We start from the raw sequence: 15,701 nt of genomic DNA, 5'->3' as shown, positions 1-15,701 counted from the left end.
TCGTTATATTTGGTTACATGTACGCGGCGGTGCGGTGGAAAAGGGGTAAGCGCCAAGATGTAGACTAAACAATATAAATATGTGCTTACACTCATTCGTATGCATATATGTCGGAGTACATTTGTATAATTTGTTACGTATTTAAATGTGTTGTAAGTTGTGTGTTACGTGGCGCCAAAGTCAAAGTGCGGGAAAGCTTTCGAAATGATAGATGGAGCCAGTATAGGAACACCTAGGCTGGTGGGTAAGTTACTACTAATGCAGCCGTAGAGAACACAAGCCTCTATTTTAGTAGTGAAAGTTATTGATTCAGACATTTTTGTAACGGAATTTATGCAGCACGTCATCTATAACGGTCGTACATTTGTAATAACAGTGCCGTTAAGTTGTCATTAAATAATTATACATATGTATATACTTTTGTATAAATGTAAGAGTGTCGTAAAACCGAAATTAAAAACTTGAAAAGCTTAAATTTTCAAGACAAACAATTCACCAAATATGAAATATTAAGAAACACTTTAGATATACAGTTGAACTTCCCTAACTCGAATCACCATAATCCACTAAAAAACTTCGATTTAGACAGTCTTCCGAGTTACTGAATTTGTATGACTATTATTGTTAATTCAAGAGTTCGAGTTATGGAGTATTTCGAGTTATGGAAGTTCAACATTATTTTAGATATTTCAAGCCGGTGAAAACGAAAAATATATCTCTGCACTGAGACAAATAAAAAAAAAATGGAAAAACGGCTACTCAGAATATTTGTTCTGATATTTGTCGAAAATTTGGACTCATAATTTCCTAATCAATTTATTATGTATGTATGTCAATGTCGTAGGAACCGTTTATCCGACTATAGCCGAATCGATAATAGCGCACCATTCTTCTCTTTCCTTCACAATTTGGTGCCAGTTGGAAATCCCATGTGTAACCAGGTCGCTCTCCACCAGGTCTATCCAACGGAGTGAAGGCCTTCCTTTCTATTCGTTGTTTCCAATGTTCAGAGGACCATAAATCTTGCGCAAAACTTCTCTCTCGAAAACTCCTTGTGTCGTCTCATCGGATGTTGACATCGGCCACGCTTCTGCACCATAAAGCAGGACGGGAAAAATGAGCGACTTGTAGAGTTTAATTTTTGTTCGTCGAAAGAGGACTTTACTTTTCAATTGCCTACTCCATCCAAAGTAGCTCCTGTTGGCAAGAGTGATTCTGCGCTGGAAGTCGAGGCTGACATTATTGGTGTTGTTGATGCTGGTGCCTAGGTATATGAAATTATCTACAACTTCAAAGTTATGACTGTCAGCAGTGACGTGGGAGCCAAGGCGCGAATGCGCTGACTATTTCTTTGATGACAGGAGATATTTCGTCTTATCCTCGTTCACCACCCATACGCTTCGCTTCCTTATCCAGTCTGGAAAAAGCAGAACTAACGGCGCGGGTGTTGGTTCCAATGATATCAATCAATTTATTACCAGAAGACACCAAACTCATTCTGTCACTCGATAGAAGGGACTGCAAGAGTTTGGTGGGAATACTCACGGGTCACTGTCTGGTGGCGGCACATGCCTACAAAATGGGACTTACAGATCGAGATAACTGCAGGAAATGTCAAGAGCAAGGTGCAATAGAAACAATGAAGCATCTTCTGTGTACCTGCCCTGCATTGTCAAGGCAGAGACTTCGCTACTTGGGGGCCTCACAATATGAGAATCTGGAAGAGGTATCGAAAGTGAAGCCACAAATGCTTTTAAAATTCGCGTCAAGCGCAGGCATCCTAAGAGATGACTACTCCTCGTGGACAACGTGACGGCACTCCATCTGGTATCGCAAAGGACCTAAATAGGTCTATGTGTGGCGTAGTGGCCTACCAGTTTAACCTAACCTAACCTATATTTGATATGGAATATTTCTTTGTCTCAAAGATCAATTGGAGAGTTTGTAAAGGTCCCTTCTAACACCTTACCTAAGAATTGCAGAATGTCCTAATTAGTTTGTAAAATTTAGTATTTATGTTATGTTAAGAACGAGTTTATTGCTTGAGGGTCACTAGCTCAAATCTTTTAAACTCCACCAGACGTCTGGAGATGACGTCCTAAGTCAAGCGTTTATATAAGAATATCACAAGTTGAATTAAAAAATGTATACTCGGCTAAGGATGTGATGATCCTTTCAAATTCTGATGTTTTTAAAAAATTTTAAGGTCTTTTGTTTAAAATATACATTGGATTATGACATCATGAACGGCATTTTCATAATGCGCGGACTGTACATTAATTCTAATTACAACGTAAGCTGGACCACTTTTTTCATAACTTCGATATACAATATAAATCATATTTTCCTATTTTTTTATATATATATATAAGATATATTCACATTAAAAATTTGAAATAGATTATATAAAAATAAATAAATAACTTTGGAATTAACTCTCACTATCAATATGTGATTTCTACTTTAACTTTGTATAATTTTTAAGAGTAAACAGTAAATATGGCAACGTTTTAACTGTCACAAAGATGACTTAACAATTTGGCAGCTGCTGTCAATTTGAAATACAGACAGTCACCGGAGGAAAATCGCATTTTTGTTTGTGTCCAACATTTCACAGAATTTTAATAAAATAAATTAGCATGGACTTCTCTCAGGATTATGGTATCCACGACAATGCTGTCAGCACAGGCACCACCATTATGGCGGTCGAATTCGATGGCGGTGTAGTGATTGGAGCAGATTCACGTACCAGCACTGGCCTCTTTGTGGCCAATCGTGTCACAGATAAATTGACTCGCATTACCGATAAAATATATTGCTGCCGCAGTGGATCCGCCGCAGACACACAAGCAATTGCTGATATTGTTGCGTACTCCTTAAATTATCATGAAAATCAGACTGGTCATGAGCCATTAGTAGCTGAGGCGGCATCAGAATTCCGTAATTATTGTTACAACTATCGTGATAGTTTGCTGGCGGGCATTATCGTGGCTGGATGGGATAAACGTAATGGCGGACAAGTGTATTCTATACCTTTGGGAGGCATGTTGAAGCGCGAATCGGTAACAATCGGTGGTTCAGGTTCGAGCTATATCTACGGTTATGTGCGTGAGGCTTACCGCCCGCAAATGAATAAGGAAGATTGTGTTGCTTTTGTGGTCAAAGCTGTAAAACATGCAATTTACCATGATGGTAGTTCAGGTGGTGTGGTACGAGTTGGAATTATCACAGAAGATGGTATCGAAAGAAGAGTATTCTTTAACACAGAATCTGGAAACCCAGTTGAAATTGGCAACTGAATACCTTACATAAAAAAGGCTTATGAATTATAAGAAATGTTTATGGTTTTTTTTAATTAATATCGATAATTACAAATAAAATTTCTTAAAGGAAAAATGTGTAATTGAATTTTGTATTTATTATGTTTGATTTTAATATTTATGCTTTATAAGCATACATTTAATTTTGAAAACTATATATGGCATGCAATTTTACATTTTAAATGCTGGTATTTGGTTGTCTGATTACAATTTATAACAAAAATTAGCAAGCTTTGGAAGCTTTTTATAACAAATCTATAAATAAGTAAGGGTCTATTAGTTTTGCATATCTAATATAAATTTCTTTCCAGCGAATCCTTTGAAATCTAGAGCAGCAGCCATGGCATCCCGATACTTTTGCAGCGGTACCATCTCATGAACCGGTGCCACGAACTTGCCTTGCTCAATCAATTCACACAATTCTGTAAACATTTCTGTACGCTGGGGTGTATCAAAGTTTTCTTTTGTCCAGCGTGTCATCCAAAAGCCGCGAAATGAAATGTCCTTGAAAATTAGTGCAGCTGTACCGGCAATTACCGGTTCTCGTGACATTCCACCGTAAGTTACCATGACGCCTTTGTCGGCCAAATGACGTGACACTTCCGTAGCACTTTTGCCACCAACACAGTTCAGTGCTAAAAGTGGCTTTGGCAATTGCTTTTCTTTAAAGAGCTTGCTAGCACGTATTTCTTCTTCTGTTAACACTTCGGTAGCACCAAGTGATTTTAAATATTCTTTTAAAGAGGCTATATCTGGCCGATCACGCACAATACCAACGGATTTTATATTCCATGCCTTACATAATTGATGCACAGCTTGTCCTACAGCACTATTCGCACCGTTTTGTATAACGCAGTCTCCCGGTTTTAATGAAACAAAATCCTTTAACATACGATAGGCTGTGCAGGGATTAACAGTGAGAGTGGCCGCTTCAGCAAGTCCAATTTTTGACGAGACAGGCATTAGTTGTTCTTCGGCAAAAATTGCATGTGTTGTCCAAGTACCCAAACCGGTGGCAAAAGGTATAACATGTTGGCCAGTAGTTAGTTTCGAAACATTCTTACCAATGGCTATAATTTCTGCTACGCACTCATTGCCGCCAACCGCAGGAAATGTTGGTTTAACTGGATATTTACCTAAAATAGTGAATGTCTTCAAATTAATTACTAATAAATGTTAGTGACTTAGGGCCAATGAATTACCCTGTATCGTATTTATATCAGCCGGATTAATAGGTGCTGCTAGTACTTTAACCAATACTTCATTATCTTTTGGTTGCTGTAATTGACCTTCCACAATTTCCATTACCTCAGCCGGTTCGCCATGCTTGGAATATTTCAGTGACTTCACAAGTACACTCATATTACGTGTTAATTGTATTGTTTTTGGTACATTTGGAAATGCATAACGGGTGGATTGTATTAAACTTTTAATAAACATTTCGGTTATTATCACAATTTATTTGGAAAATAATTTTGCAATTTTTTTTTAATTTGTAATCACAAATCAGCTGTTTGTGCCTACAGGGTTGCATGTGTTTATAGATAACAGAAAATAATAAAAAAATCTTTGTTATTGCCTACTGACATCTACAGAATTTACATTTTTGTTAGTTTTTTGAAACTCTCTAAATTACACTTCATTTTTCATCATAATTTATCAGTTACCTTTGCATTGTAAAATCTAAATGTCAAGGAATTTTGAAATAACAAAATTTTTAGTTGAGAAATATTAAAAAAAAAAATTGCAAAACTATTTGGCAAAGCCGATATTCACTTTATTCAGATACATCTGGCAGCCTTTCCACTGAAGTGTAACATACGCCATTATATTTGACAGCAGCTGCGTTTTTGTTGTTTCAATTCAACGGTCAACTGTGTCAAAAAATTGTTCGAAAAATTAGTGAAGGTGCGCTGTTTTCAATTTTTCACGTTTTATTTATGTAATTAAGTCAGAAAAGTGTTATTTTATTGTATTTAAAAGTGATAAAGGTGTACTTAAAGTAATAATTGTTTTGTAGAAACAGAAGTTAAATATGTCGGCTGCCGCGTTGTCCACTTTGGCAACATTCGACGATATTCGTCGTTGTATACAGGTATTGACTGATGGCACCGCAGAAGAAGGTAAGCATCTTTAATACAGTTTAAGCTACAATAGAAGAATATTCAATTTACATTTTATCTACAATAGAATTTCTCAGAGTCTTGCGCTTACAAGAACAATTCCGGCAAGAATGTCAGGATACCGCGAAAGAAGCGCAACGTATACAGAAAGAACTTGACGCTTCACTTGAATCAATGGCAGATTTGGAAACCAAGTTGTACCACGCACGTCGACTTCTCGAAGTAGAAAGCAAATTACGACGTGAAGCCGAACATGAGCGCGATCAAATGGAGAAGAAAATAATTGCAGTAGCTGACCTAGTACAGAAAGATGCCAATTTAAATAACGAGACACGCGATAAGTTAGCTTTTCTAAACACATTGCCGCGCAAACGAAAATCAATGAATCGTGTGGTTGAAGAAAAATACGGCAATGATATCAATTCAACTGGCTCATTTCTATCTGATTTATCCATTACACAGTCTGAAGATGATTTTCTAGATGTGCGTCCATCTACTGGTTGGCAGAAGCATCGTCCTTCTTTGCCGAAAAACTCAATACCTTGCGTGGGCGGTAAACGTTCGCGTGTTAGTGGTGCAGGCATGCAAACAACACCTGTCGCCAACACACGGCGCTCAACCACACGACGCAGCGGTGTTGGTACACAACAGCAAAATATGATGGATGTAGCACCTGGTTCTGAACGCATATGTGCCACCACAAAGGTGACCATCCCACAGGATGGAAATGGTGCTATACGCGCGGAATCTACCATTGAGTCAATGCCGGCCATGCCAATTGTTGCTACAGTGGCTTTGGATAATGAGGGGAGCACAGAAGAAGCAGCGAGCACCACACCAACTGCTTCGCCCTACAAAGGCGCAACTGCACCACCAATAACCCCCATGACAGCAATTAAATGTGCACCAGCTGTGAATTTATGTTCACCACAAGTATCCAGTCTCCGTACACAAATGATGCGTCCACATAATTTCGCTTCGCGCACTTTCATACGCACTGATACTTGCACACATTGCCAGAAAAAGTAAATATTTATTTACACATTACTTTCAACAATAATTACATGTAAATAAATTAATAAATTTCAAATTACAGAATACGCTTTGGTACTGTAGGAGTTCGTTGTAGAGACTGTCCAGTACGTTGTCACGCCGATTGTCGAGTTGCGCTGACAGTAAGTTGCGTACCACAATCGGGTACACCCACAATCAAAGGAATGATGGGATTCATCAGTGATTACGCACCGAGCGTGTCACCGATGGTACCAGCACTTATTGTACATTGCGTTAACGAAATTGAATCACGCGGTCTCAATGAGGTTGGTATTTATCGTGTATCCGGCTCGGAACGTGAAGTGAAAGCGCTCAAGGAACGCTTTTTACGCGGTAAAAACACACCACATCTGGGCAATATCGATGTACATGTATTGTGTGGTTGCGTGAAAGACTTTTTGCGTTCGCTACGTGAACCAATCATACCTACCAATTTGTGGAAAGATTTCTGCAATGCAGTGCAACAGCCCTCAGAAGTTGAGATACAAAAGGACCTCTTCAAAGCGATTGATGCCTTGCCGCCAGCAAATCGCGATACTTTAGCTTACTTAATTCTGCATTTCCAACGTGTTGCTGAATGTCGCGAAGTGCTAATGCCGATTGATAATATTGCGCGTGTATTTGGCCCAACTATTGTTGGTTATTCATCGGCAGATCCGGATCGACACGCCATCTTCACAGAAGTATACATGCAGTTCACCACAATGAAGAATTTATTGAATATTCCTGGCGATTACTGGTCGCAATATGTTGCATTGGATGCCGATAAGGAGAATAATCAAACCAATGGCTCGACTAATACGCTCACACGCACGCCCAGTCACAATACTAAAGAATCGCTCTATTCCTTGTATGGTGAGTTATTTGTGTTTTGAATAACTCACTATTTTACTAATATATGTATTTTGTACACTCCATATAGCAACGCCACTCAAAGGTACACTAAAAAAGCGCAAGTTCCATGCTACACCGCCATATCCGTATAAAAAATAGTGTCGAATGTGTGAGAAGTGATTACAAAGCAAACGTGAAAGCATCCGTCTTAAACGCGCCCTCAAAAAGAAGTTGCGCACTTTATTTTCTACTTTAATACACATTTTGCTAAATAGCATTTATAATATTTTTGTTAGTCTGCCACAAATGGGCGCATATTTACATTTATTTATCAATTAAACTAATTTTGGTTAACATTTTCAATGTACCTCATTTGAACTTTAAGTACACATATGCGCTATTTTGAATTAACAAATTTTTTTGTTGTTATAATTTTGAATTATCTATGAGAATCTCAATAAGCAGCGATGCTTCATTTTTACATATGGTTTCAGAAAATAATCGGTTGTGGGCCCTTAACAAATGTACATATATGTATTTACTATGCGCATACTTAATATTAAATGAATTAAGATATTTTTACATTGTGCACATTTTTTACAATACCGCCTAGAATAAGGTATTTCTTTTATGAACACAAAAAACAAACACGCATTTTTTTAATAAAATTTCCAATGTTGAATATTTCTGAATTTAATTTCGTTTTTGTTTTTATTAAATTTTAACGGAAGAAGTGAACGGGAGTTTTAAAGTGATTTTTATACATACTTTCCACTGCAACACTGTGGAGCATACAAATAAATGTTCAGTAGGAAAATTTACTGCAGATGCTAATTTACTTATTTCTATTTTTATAAAATCACGAATTGTCGCTGAATTTCTCACAGATGAGTACAAATTATGTAGAACCAAGAATCGTGGGTAAAGCACGTGCCTAGAAGCACTTTTATCAGCGATTAGTTACTGCATTGTGCTATAATCTTTACTTCACCAACTCAAATTTTTCCTACAAGGCATGCATGTCAACCTTAATAACAACCGGCATATAAATAGAAAACTTGTTATCTCGTTTGCACGCGCGGTGCTTTATACGAAAACAAGATCGGCGCTGTCAGAATTTATATATGTATGTAAGTTCAGCTAGTTTCCGCGGCACAATCCCATTAATATTTTATTCCGTTTCCAGACCTTGCAGCGTAAGTAACGTGTTGTTGATAACGACACATCTAATAAGAAACCAATTTATTCAATATACTGTGTTGTTGTGTTTCCTTTGCAGGTGTGTGGTATACAGCAATTTCAATTAACTAGCGTAAAGATGGCGAACATTGCAAAACTTTTGGCTGGACGTGCCCAATATGTACTGCAAGTGGCAGCAAAGCAGCCACAGCTGACACCGCGTTTTTTTGCTTCGGGTAAGTGGAATATAAGGAATTGTAATTTCTGTGGAAGATTCCAACCCGGTTAGGTCTTGTGTCACCAACACATTTGGAGACTTGCAAACAAATAAGCGTACCCGCAAGAAAGTAAAAGATTGGACTTTGCACAGATTTCGACTTGTTTTTGTTTCTTTTTTTTTTGCCAAAATCAAGTATTTTGATTATAAAGATTTTACAAATGTGAACGTTTGCTGATTTCAAGTGCAAGGTGTATAATTAAAAAATGGAGGTGTGACCAAAACTAGCTGGCGTTTGTTTGTTTTTGTATAATTTCACGGTTATGTAATAGTGACAGTGGCGTGTTATTGTTCAGTTTCTTATTTGTTATTGTTTTCATAATTTTTTTTTTCAATAAGCATATTAAATGAGTTACATATATGCATGTATGTGTGTAAGTGGAAAATTTAGTATTGAGCATAAAGATGTGTGTTCGAATATGAATATGTATGTATGTGAACATAAATATATTTTCATGATTTGCTAAAATGTTATAGAGCTGAAAACAGATAATCAATACATTTTGTGATTAGATAACACGCAAATATATAGACAACGGGTATCGTTTGGTTTCAAACATCAATAACACTTTCACTTTAAATAGTGTATTGTGTGTCGAAAAGGATAATAGTTTAGTTATTTACCTTTTTCTTAATAATTAATGCAACGTATACTTCTTTATAGCCGCCAACTTGGAGTTCATCAAACACGAAGTGACTGGCGAAAAGAAGAATGTTGCTGTGATCACATTGAATCGTCCCAAAGCGCTTAATGCGCTGTGCAATGGTCTCATGAAGGAACTGAGTCAAACGCTCGATGCGTATGAGCGTGATGCTAATGTGGCCGCCATTGTTATCACCGGTAGTGAGAAAGCATTTGCCGCTGGCGCTGATATCAAAGAAATGCAACCGAACACCTATTCGCAGTGTATTATGGGCAATTTCTTGAATGACTGGACACGTGTCGCACGCTGTCAGAAGCCCATTATTGCCGCCGTGAATGGTTATGCTTTGGGTGGTGGCTGTGAACTGGCCATGATGTGCGACATCATTTATGCTGGTGAGAAGGCGAAATTCGGTCAACCAGAAATTGCTTTGGGCACTATTCCCGGTGCTGGTGGCACTCAACGTTTGACACGCGCTGTTGGCAAATCCAAGGCTATGGAAATTTGTCTGACTGGCAACATGATCTCGGCTGTGGAGGCGGAGAAAATGGGTTTGGTGAGCAAGGTATTGCCCGCCGATCAGCTGGTTAACGAAGCTGTCAAATTGGGTGAGAAGATCGGCACACACTCTGGCTTGATTGTGCAACTGTGCAAAGAGGCCGTGAATACAGCATACGAAACCACACTACAAGAAGGTCTGAAGTTCGAACGCAGAACCTTCCATGCCACATTCTCAACTGTGAGTACACGCTAAAATACTTATCTTATTTTTACACATAATTTGACTTTTTTCACCGCACTAACTCGCATATTATTAATTTTGCAGGAGGATCGTAAAGAAGGCATGACTGCTTTTGTTGAAAAGCGCCCAGCTAACTTCAGCAATAACTAGACTTTCAAGTTAAAAGTAAAGCATACGGATTAAATAAGTATCCTTATGTCTGGAACTCCATACCAGATTTGCATTTATATATATATTATTTTTTTATTCAAAAGTTAAAATATATATTTTGTTAAAGAACATACACGTATATATAGATAGAAGAATGTATGTATATGTATGTATATAGAAGAAATATAGAAGAATGTATGTATATGTATGTATGCATATATAGCAATGTCTATGTAAAGTAAATGACGTAGTACATAGTTACCTAATGAAAAAACTTTCGTTGTTGTCGCTGCAGAAAACATTTCTGAAATAATTTTGAGAATGCTTAAACAGTCCTCAGATATAAGTCCGGGTGCATTCCGGTTATACAGACCCTAGTGTTTTTGATATAATTTTATAAAGGGTGATTTTTTAAGAGCTTGATAACTTTTTAAAAAAAAAAAACGCATAAAATAAACAAAATCTCATCGGTTCTTTATTTGAAACGTTAGATTGGTTCATGACATTTACTTTTTGAAGATAATTTCATTTAAATGTTGACCGCGGCTGCGTCTTAGGTGGTCCATTCGGAAAGTCCAATTTTGGGCAACTTTTTCGAGCATTTCGGCCGGAATAGCCCGAATTTCTTCGGAAATGTTGTCTTCCAAAGCTGGAATAGTTGCTGGCTTATTTCTGTAGACTTTAGACTTGACGTAGCCCCACAAAAAATAGTCTAAAGGCGTTAAATCGCATGATCTTGGTGGCCAACTTACGGGTCCATTTCTTGAGATGAATTGTTCTCCGAAGTTTTCCCTCAAAATGGCCATAGAATCGCGAGCTGTGTGGCATGTAGCGCCATCTTGTTGAAACCACATGTCAACCAAGTTCAGTTCTTCCATTTTTGGCAACAAAAAGTTTGTTAGCATCGAACGATAGCGATCGCCATTCACCGTAACGTTGCGTCCAACAGCATCTTTGAAAAAATACGGTCCAATGATTCCACCAGCGTACAAACCACACCAAACAGTGCATTTTTCGGGATGCATGGGCAGTTCTTGAACGGCTTCTGGTTGCTCTTCACCCCAAATGCGGCAATTTTGCTTATTTACGTAGCCATTCAACCAGAAATGAGCCTCATCGCTGAACAAAATTTGTCGATAAAAAAGCGGATTTTCACATTTCGAACCGAACACTGATTTTGGTAATAAAATTCAATGATTTGCAAGCGTTGCTCGTTAGTAAGTCTATTCATGATGAAATGTCAAAGCATACTGAGCATCTTTCTCTTTGACACCATGTCTGAAATCCCACGTGATCTGTCAAATACTAATGCATGAAAATCCTAACCTCCAAAAAAATCACCCGTTACATTGGTGGTGTATTGACTCTTTCTGAACTTTAAAGACGTAATTTAGAATAAATTCTCCTCTTTACTCCTTAAGGGGCTATGCCAGTTTAACCCATGTAAAATTAGGTGATTTTCGTGAATTTTTTTTAAAGACAGTACTCGATCGAATGTTTCGAAGTTTTTTTGAACATAATAAGGTATATTTTCAGCTATATTTTAAGATTTTTTTTTTACAAAAATATTGAAAAATAACGGAGTTATGAGCTGTCTTGGGACGTGCCAAAAAAAAAAAAACAAGAAAAAACTTCGGCTGTACCGAAGCTAATATACCCTTCACAGGAGCATTTCTTTTAGCAACTATGTGTTTAAGCAAATCTAAAGACGTAAGAAACAGTAAGTAAAAAAAGAAAACATTTTACTAATTCTTTTTAGCCGGGTTGTTTGCTAGAAACATTAAGGTTATATAGTTAACCGAGCTGAACAATTTCTTCGGAGATTATATTATTACCTTAAGCAGTAATCCATGTTAAATTTCGTGAAGATACCACGTCAAATGCGGAAGTTTTCCATACAAGCCATTGATTCCGAACGTTCGGTTTGTATGGCAGCTATATGCTATAGTAAACCGATCTGAAAATTTTTTTCGGAGATTAAATTATTTCTATGAACAATAACTCACACCAAATTTCGTAAAGATATGTAGTAAAATGCGGAAGTTTTCCATACAAGCCCTTGATTCCGATCGTTCAGTTTGTATGGCAGCTATATGCTATAGTGAACCGATCTGAACAATTTTTTTGGAGATTAAATTATTTCTATGAGCAATAACTCACACCAAATTTCGTGAAGATATGTAGTAAAATGCGGAAGTTTTCCATACAAGCCCTTGATTCCGAACGTTCAGTTTGTATGGCAGCTATATGATATAGTGGTCCGATATCAGCAGTTCCAACAAATGAGCAGCTTCTTGAAGAGGAAATAACATCTGCAAAATTTCAAAACGATATCTTAAAAACTGAAGGACTAGTTCGTATATATACAGACAGACGGACGGACAGACAGACAGACGGACATGGCTAAATCGACTCAGTTCAAAACATACTGATGATTTATATATATACTTTATAGGGCCTCCGACGCTTCCTTCTGGGTGTTACAAACTTCGTGACCTTGTTACCCTGTTCAGGGTATAAAAAGTTCCCCAACTGCTGTCGTGATTCCAGCCGAATGAGTAGCTGCAATTAAAAAATTCAAAAAGGGTATACAAGTTAATGGTATTACCCATTGACATACGATTTTCGAAAAATATCAAAAATTAACAAAATGTTCTGAAAAAAGTGTCGTTTTTTTTGGTAAAAAATGGAAGTTTTTGACCTTGCCGATTTCACATAATAGTTTTGAAAGTATAAATAATCGAATAAGCAAAAAATAAAAAAGTCAATTTTTTGAAAATGACACACACTACTTAAGGTATGCAACAACTATTATGATATTCCTAGCCTTTACGAAGATCGTGCCTAGATAATGTGTAAGCTTTGCCGCCTGGAAACCACCCTCACTTCTTATATAAAAGAAGATTCGTATGAATAAAGTCTACATTTAAAATATATACGAATCTTCTTTTACAATTTTTTTATTGAAATTACTTTTTAATTTTTTTATTGTTTTTGATAGAAATATATTCTTATTTTATCATTTAATATTTGTATTTGGGAAGAAAATATAATTATTTAAAAAATTTTCAAGTGTTTCAAGCAAAACTATCGATAAACATAAACAAGTTTGTAACAATCGCATTATTCGTTGCATACTTCTAGGCCATTAGACGCAGTAATTTTTTATACTGATCAATAATTAAATTTATAATATATAGTATTCAAACTGTATTGTTTTTGTACAAAAATTAATATTTTTATTTTGTTTAAGGGGTTATATACAGTTAGACGGCCGAAAAAAAGTGAATTTTCCAGAATTTTTTCTGAGAAAACTTTTTAATTTATTGATCCAAAAATTTATGTGTGTCTTTTAACTGTGTTTTAAGACTTAGTACTAGTAAAAATATTTATTTGAAAAAGAGCTACAGCTGATCTCCAGGAGCTCCTCTCAAAAAAGACGTTTTGCGGTGACCACTATATCTCGGAACTGGATCATCCGAAATTAAAAAACCAAACAGATTTCGTTAAAATAATGTGAAATCTAGTAATTAATCGAAGGAATAAGCAAAATAAAAATTTTTGGCGGTTTCTCAAAAAAAAAAAAAAATCGATTCTTCACCGAAATTTCGCCCTTAAATTGTTTATAAACAAAAAAATATTTATCGGAGAGAAAAAATCTTTGATTAATTACTAAAAAATATATTTAAGAAGGTCGTGTTAAAATTTGAGACTAATCGGTCTAGCCGTTTTCGAGTAATGTTGGTCACCGACTTTGAAAACACCATTTTGAGAAAAAGGCGCTGCCGCTCGGACCTTGTACTTCCAAGCACTCTGAAACGCCTTTTCAAATTTGCTTGTAACTTTGAAAATATTCACCGGAACGTTATGAAATTTTCTGTGTGTATTCTTAAATATATGTACATTAAGAAAATGAAATAAAAAAAATCGATTTTTTGAAAATTCTAACTGTATATAACCCCTTAAAAAGTCTATAAACTAAAATTTCGCTCTCAACATATCAATTTATTTATCGATTAATAAATTTGCAATCATATGTAATAGAATTATCGATATACGTAAACGCTTAATTTACAGCGCATTTTTTCATTGCATACTTCTAGGCGAGTAAACTTACATAATTGTATGCTGTTGTTAAATAACAGTAATCTGAAAATATAGTGGACTTTTTTGGAAAAATTAATGAAATGCTGTCTAAAGCACATTCAATTTGAGCTGAATTTCTCATTTTTTAAGCTTATAATTGATTTTTGTTGCAAATATTTACATTTCTTATGTGTTTACACATTTTATCAGCGCCATGCAGTGATACCAACCACACTGCTAAATTGACACTTGGCTGTGCGCGGGGCACACTGCTGCACCGCAATGCAGACCCACCCTCACATGGCGGGCATACCTGTACCGTTCGCTTGCTCATGACAGCTTGTAGGAATAGGAAAACAGTTAGAAAAGCTCGCGCAACGATTTCAGTACGTTTTGTGTTTCCGTTATTTGTGGCACAATACTACATAGCACGGCTAGAGTAGCTGTGCTGCAACAAACATAGTATACACACAAAGTGTAAGGAATACTAGTGCGAGCGACGCTATTAACATACTATAAATACTACATACAGCGATTCGAAAGCTAAAGGGCGCATAAAAGTATACGAAATATAAATAAAATAATTAAAAAAGAAGTGAGCGATTACTTTTTAGTAGTAATTCGTTGTAAAAATATAAAAAAAAATACAAAAAAAAAATATTCGCAAAACCAACTCAATGCACATAGTACATACATAATTGTGATTATATTATAAATACATACACGAGTGAAAACGAAATATTTCAAGCGCAATTTTCAATTTGTAGCATTTGCGAATATTTTATGCACACATTGCTTGCTAAGTATTTATGCATATAAATATTCTAAGCAAATGGGCGCAAGTCTGCTAGTGTGTGTGTGTGTGTGAATATTTAAATGCTGTTGAAAGGTTAATTTCATTAACACTGTCATGAGAAAGCGTCAGTTAACGCTATAACGGTTGTGCGCGTTGGAATGCCGCCCTCCACCTGCTGTCCTCTCTAATTGTGTTTGTCTGTGTGCGTTCGTCCTCTAAACGGGTTTGAAAAACGCGTACGCGTAACTGTTTTGTAATCAAAAAACTGGAAAAAATTACAAATTGTGAATTTGTTGTCAAAGAAAATTAAAAAAAATATTTTCTAATAAAATAAAAAATAAAAATAAAAAAAAATAAAAAAAAATATTTTCAAAAAAAAAAATAAAAATATTTTCAAATAAAATAAAAAATAAAAATATTTTCAAAAAAAAAATATTATAAAAAAAATATTTTCAAATAAAAAAAAAATAAAACAATAAATAAAAATTTAAAATAAA

At 36.0% G+C, this 15,701-nt stretch overlaps 5 protein-coding genes across 9 annotated transcripts in view; 4 read left to right on the top strand and 1 right to left on the bottom strand.

Moving 5' to 3' along the window:
* Positions 1 to 2,531: 2,531 nt before the first annotated feature.
* Positions 2,532 to 3,403, top strand: LOC105210907 (proteasome subunit beta type-6). Its single transcript, XM_011182105.3, has one exon. It carries the CDS (start codon positions 2,640 to 2,642, stop codon positions 3,297 to 3,299), a length of 660 nt encoding a protein of 219 aa, XP_011180407.1. The 5' UTR covers positions 2,532 to 2,639; the 3' UTR covers positions 3,300 to 3,403.
* On the bottom strand, positions 3,399 to 4,863 carry LOC105210908 (enoyl-[acyl-carrier-protein] reductase, mitochondrial). Its single transcript, XM_011182106.3, has 2 exons — positions 4,523 to 4,863; positions 3,399 to 4,456 (listed from the first exon to the last, which is right to left on the bottom strand). The coding sequence occupies exons 1-2, from the start codon at positions 4,758 to 4,760 to the stop codon at positions 3,597 to 3,599; spliced, it is 1,098 nt and encodes a 365-aa protein (XP_011180408.1). The 5' UTR covers positions 4,761 to 4,863; the 3' UTR covers positions 3,399 to 3,596.
* A 111-nt stretch (positions 4,864 to 4,974) lies between these two features.
* LOC105210909 (rac GTPase-activating protein 1) lies at positions 4,975 to 8,027 on the top strand. Its single transcript, XM_011182109.3, has 5 exons — positions 4,975 to 5,228; positions 5,341 to 5,443; positions 5,511 to 6,468; positions 6,540 to 7,351; positions 7,419 to 8,027. Exons 2-5 carry the CDS (start codon positions 5,356 to 5,358, stop codon positions 7,487 to 7,489), a joined length of 1,929 nt encoding a protein of 642 aa, XP_011180411.1. The 5' UTR covers positions 4,975 to 5,228; positions 5,341 to 5,355; the 3' UTR covers positions 7,490 to 8,027.
* Positions 8,028 to 8,368: 341 nt separating this feature from the next.
* Positions 8,369 to 10,565, top strand: LOC105210910 (probable enoyl-CoA hydratase, mitochondrial). Its single transcript, XM_011182110.3, has 4 exons — positions 8,369 to 8,526; positions 8,610 to 8,745; positions 9,451 to 10,169; positions 10,257 to 10,565. The coding sequence occupies exons 1-4, from the start codon at positions 8,455 to 8,457 to the stop codon at positions 10,320 to 10,322; spliced, it is 993 nt and encodes a 330-aa protein (XP_011180412.1). The 5' UTR covers positions 8,369 to 8,454; the 3' UTR covers positions 10,323 to 10,565.
* Positions 10,566 to 14,726: 4,161 nt separating this feature from the next.
* Positions 14,727 to 15,701, top strand: part of LOC105210911 (synaptogyrin) — a 32,770-nt gene continuing 31,795 nt past the window's right edge. Inside the window, exon 1 of one of the 5 annotated variants that reach the window (XM_011182113.3) lies at positions 14,727 to 14,885. The gene's annotated coding sequence lies outside the window, so the exon portion shown is untranslated. Of the gene's footprint in view, positions 15,004 to 15,053; positions 15,407 to 15,439; positions 15,458 to 15,701 lie in introns of those variants that run through there. The other 4 variants (XM_011182112.3, XM_011182111.3, XM_029039444.2 and 1 more) reach the window with 4 other exon arrangements.

Source organism: Zeugodacus cucurbitae, chromosome 6 (assembly GCF_028554725.1).
Source record: "Zeugodacus cucurbitae isolate PBARC_wt_2022May chromosome 6, idZeuCucr1.2, whole genome shotgun sequence".
Lineage (NCBI taxonomy): Eukaryota > Metazoa > Arthropoda > Insecta > Diptera > Tephritidae > Zeugodacus > Zeugodacus cucurbitae.
Note: the sequence above shows the minus strand (reverse complement) of the source record. Positions and strands in the feature narration are given on the sequence as shown.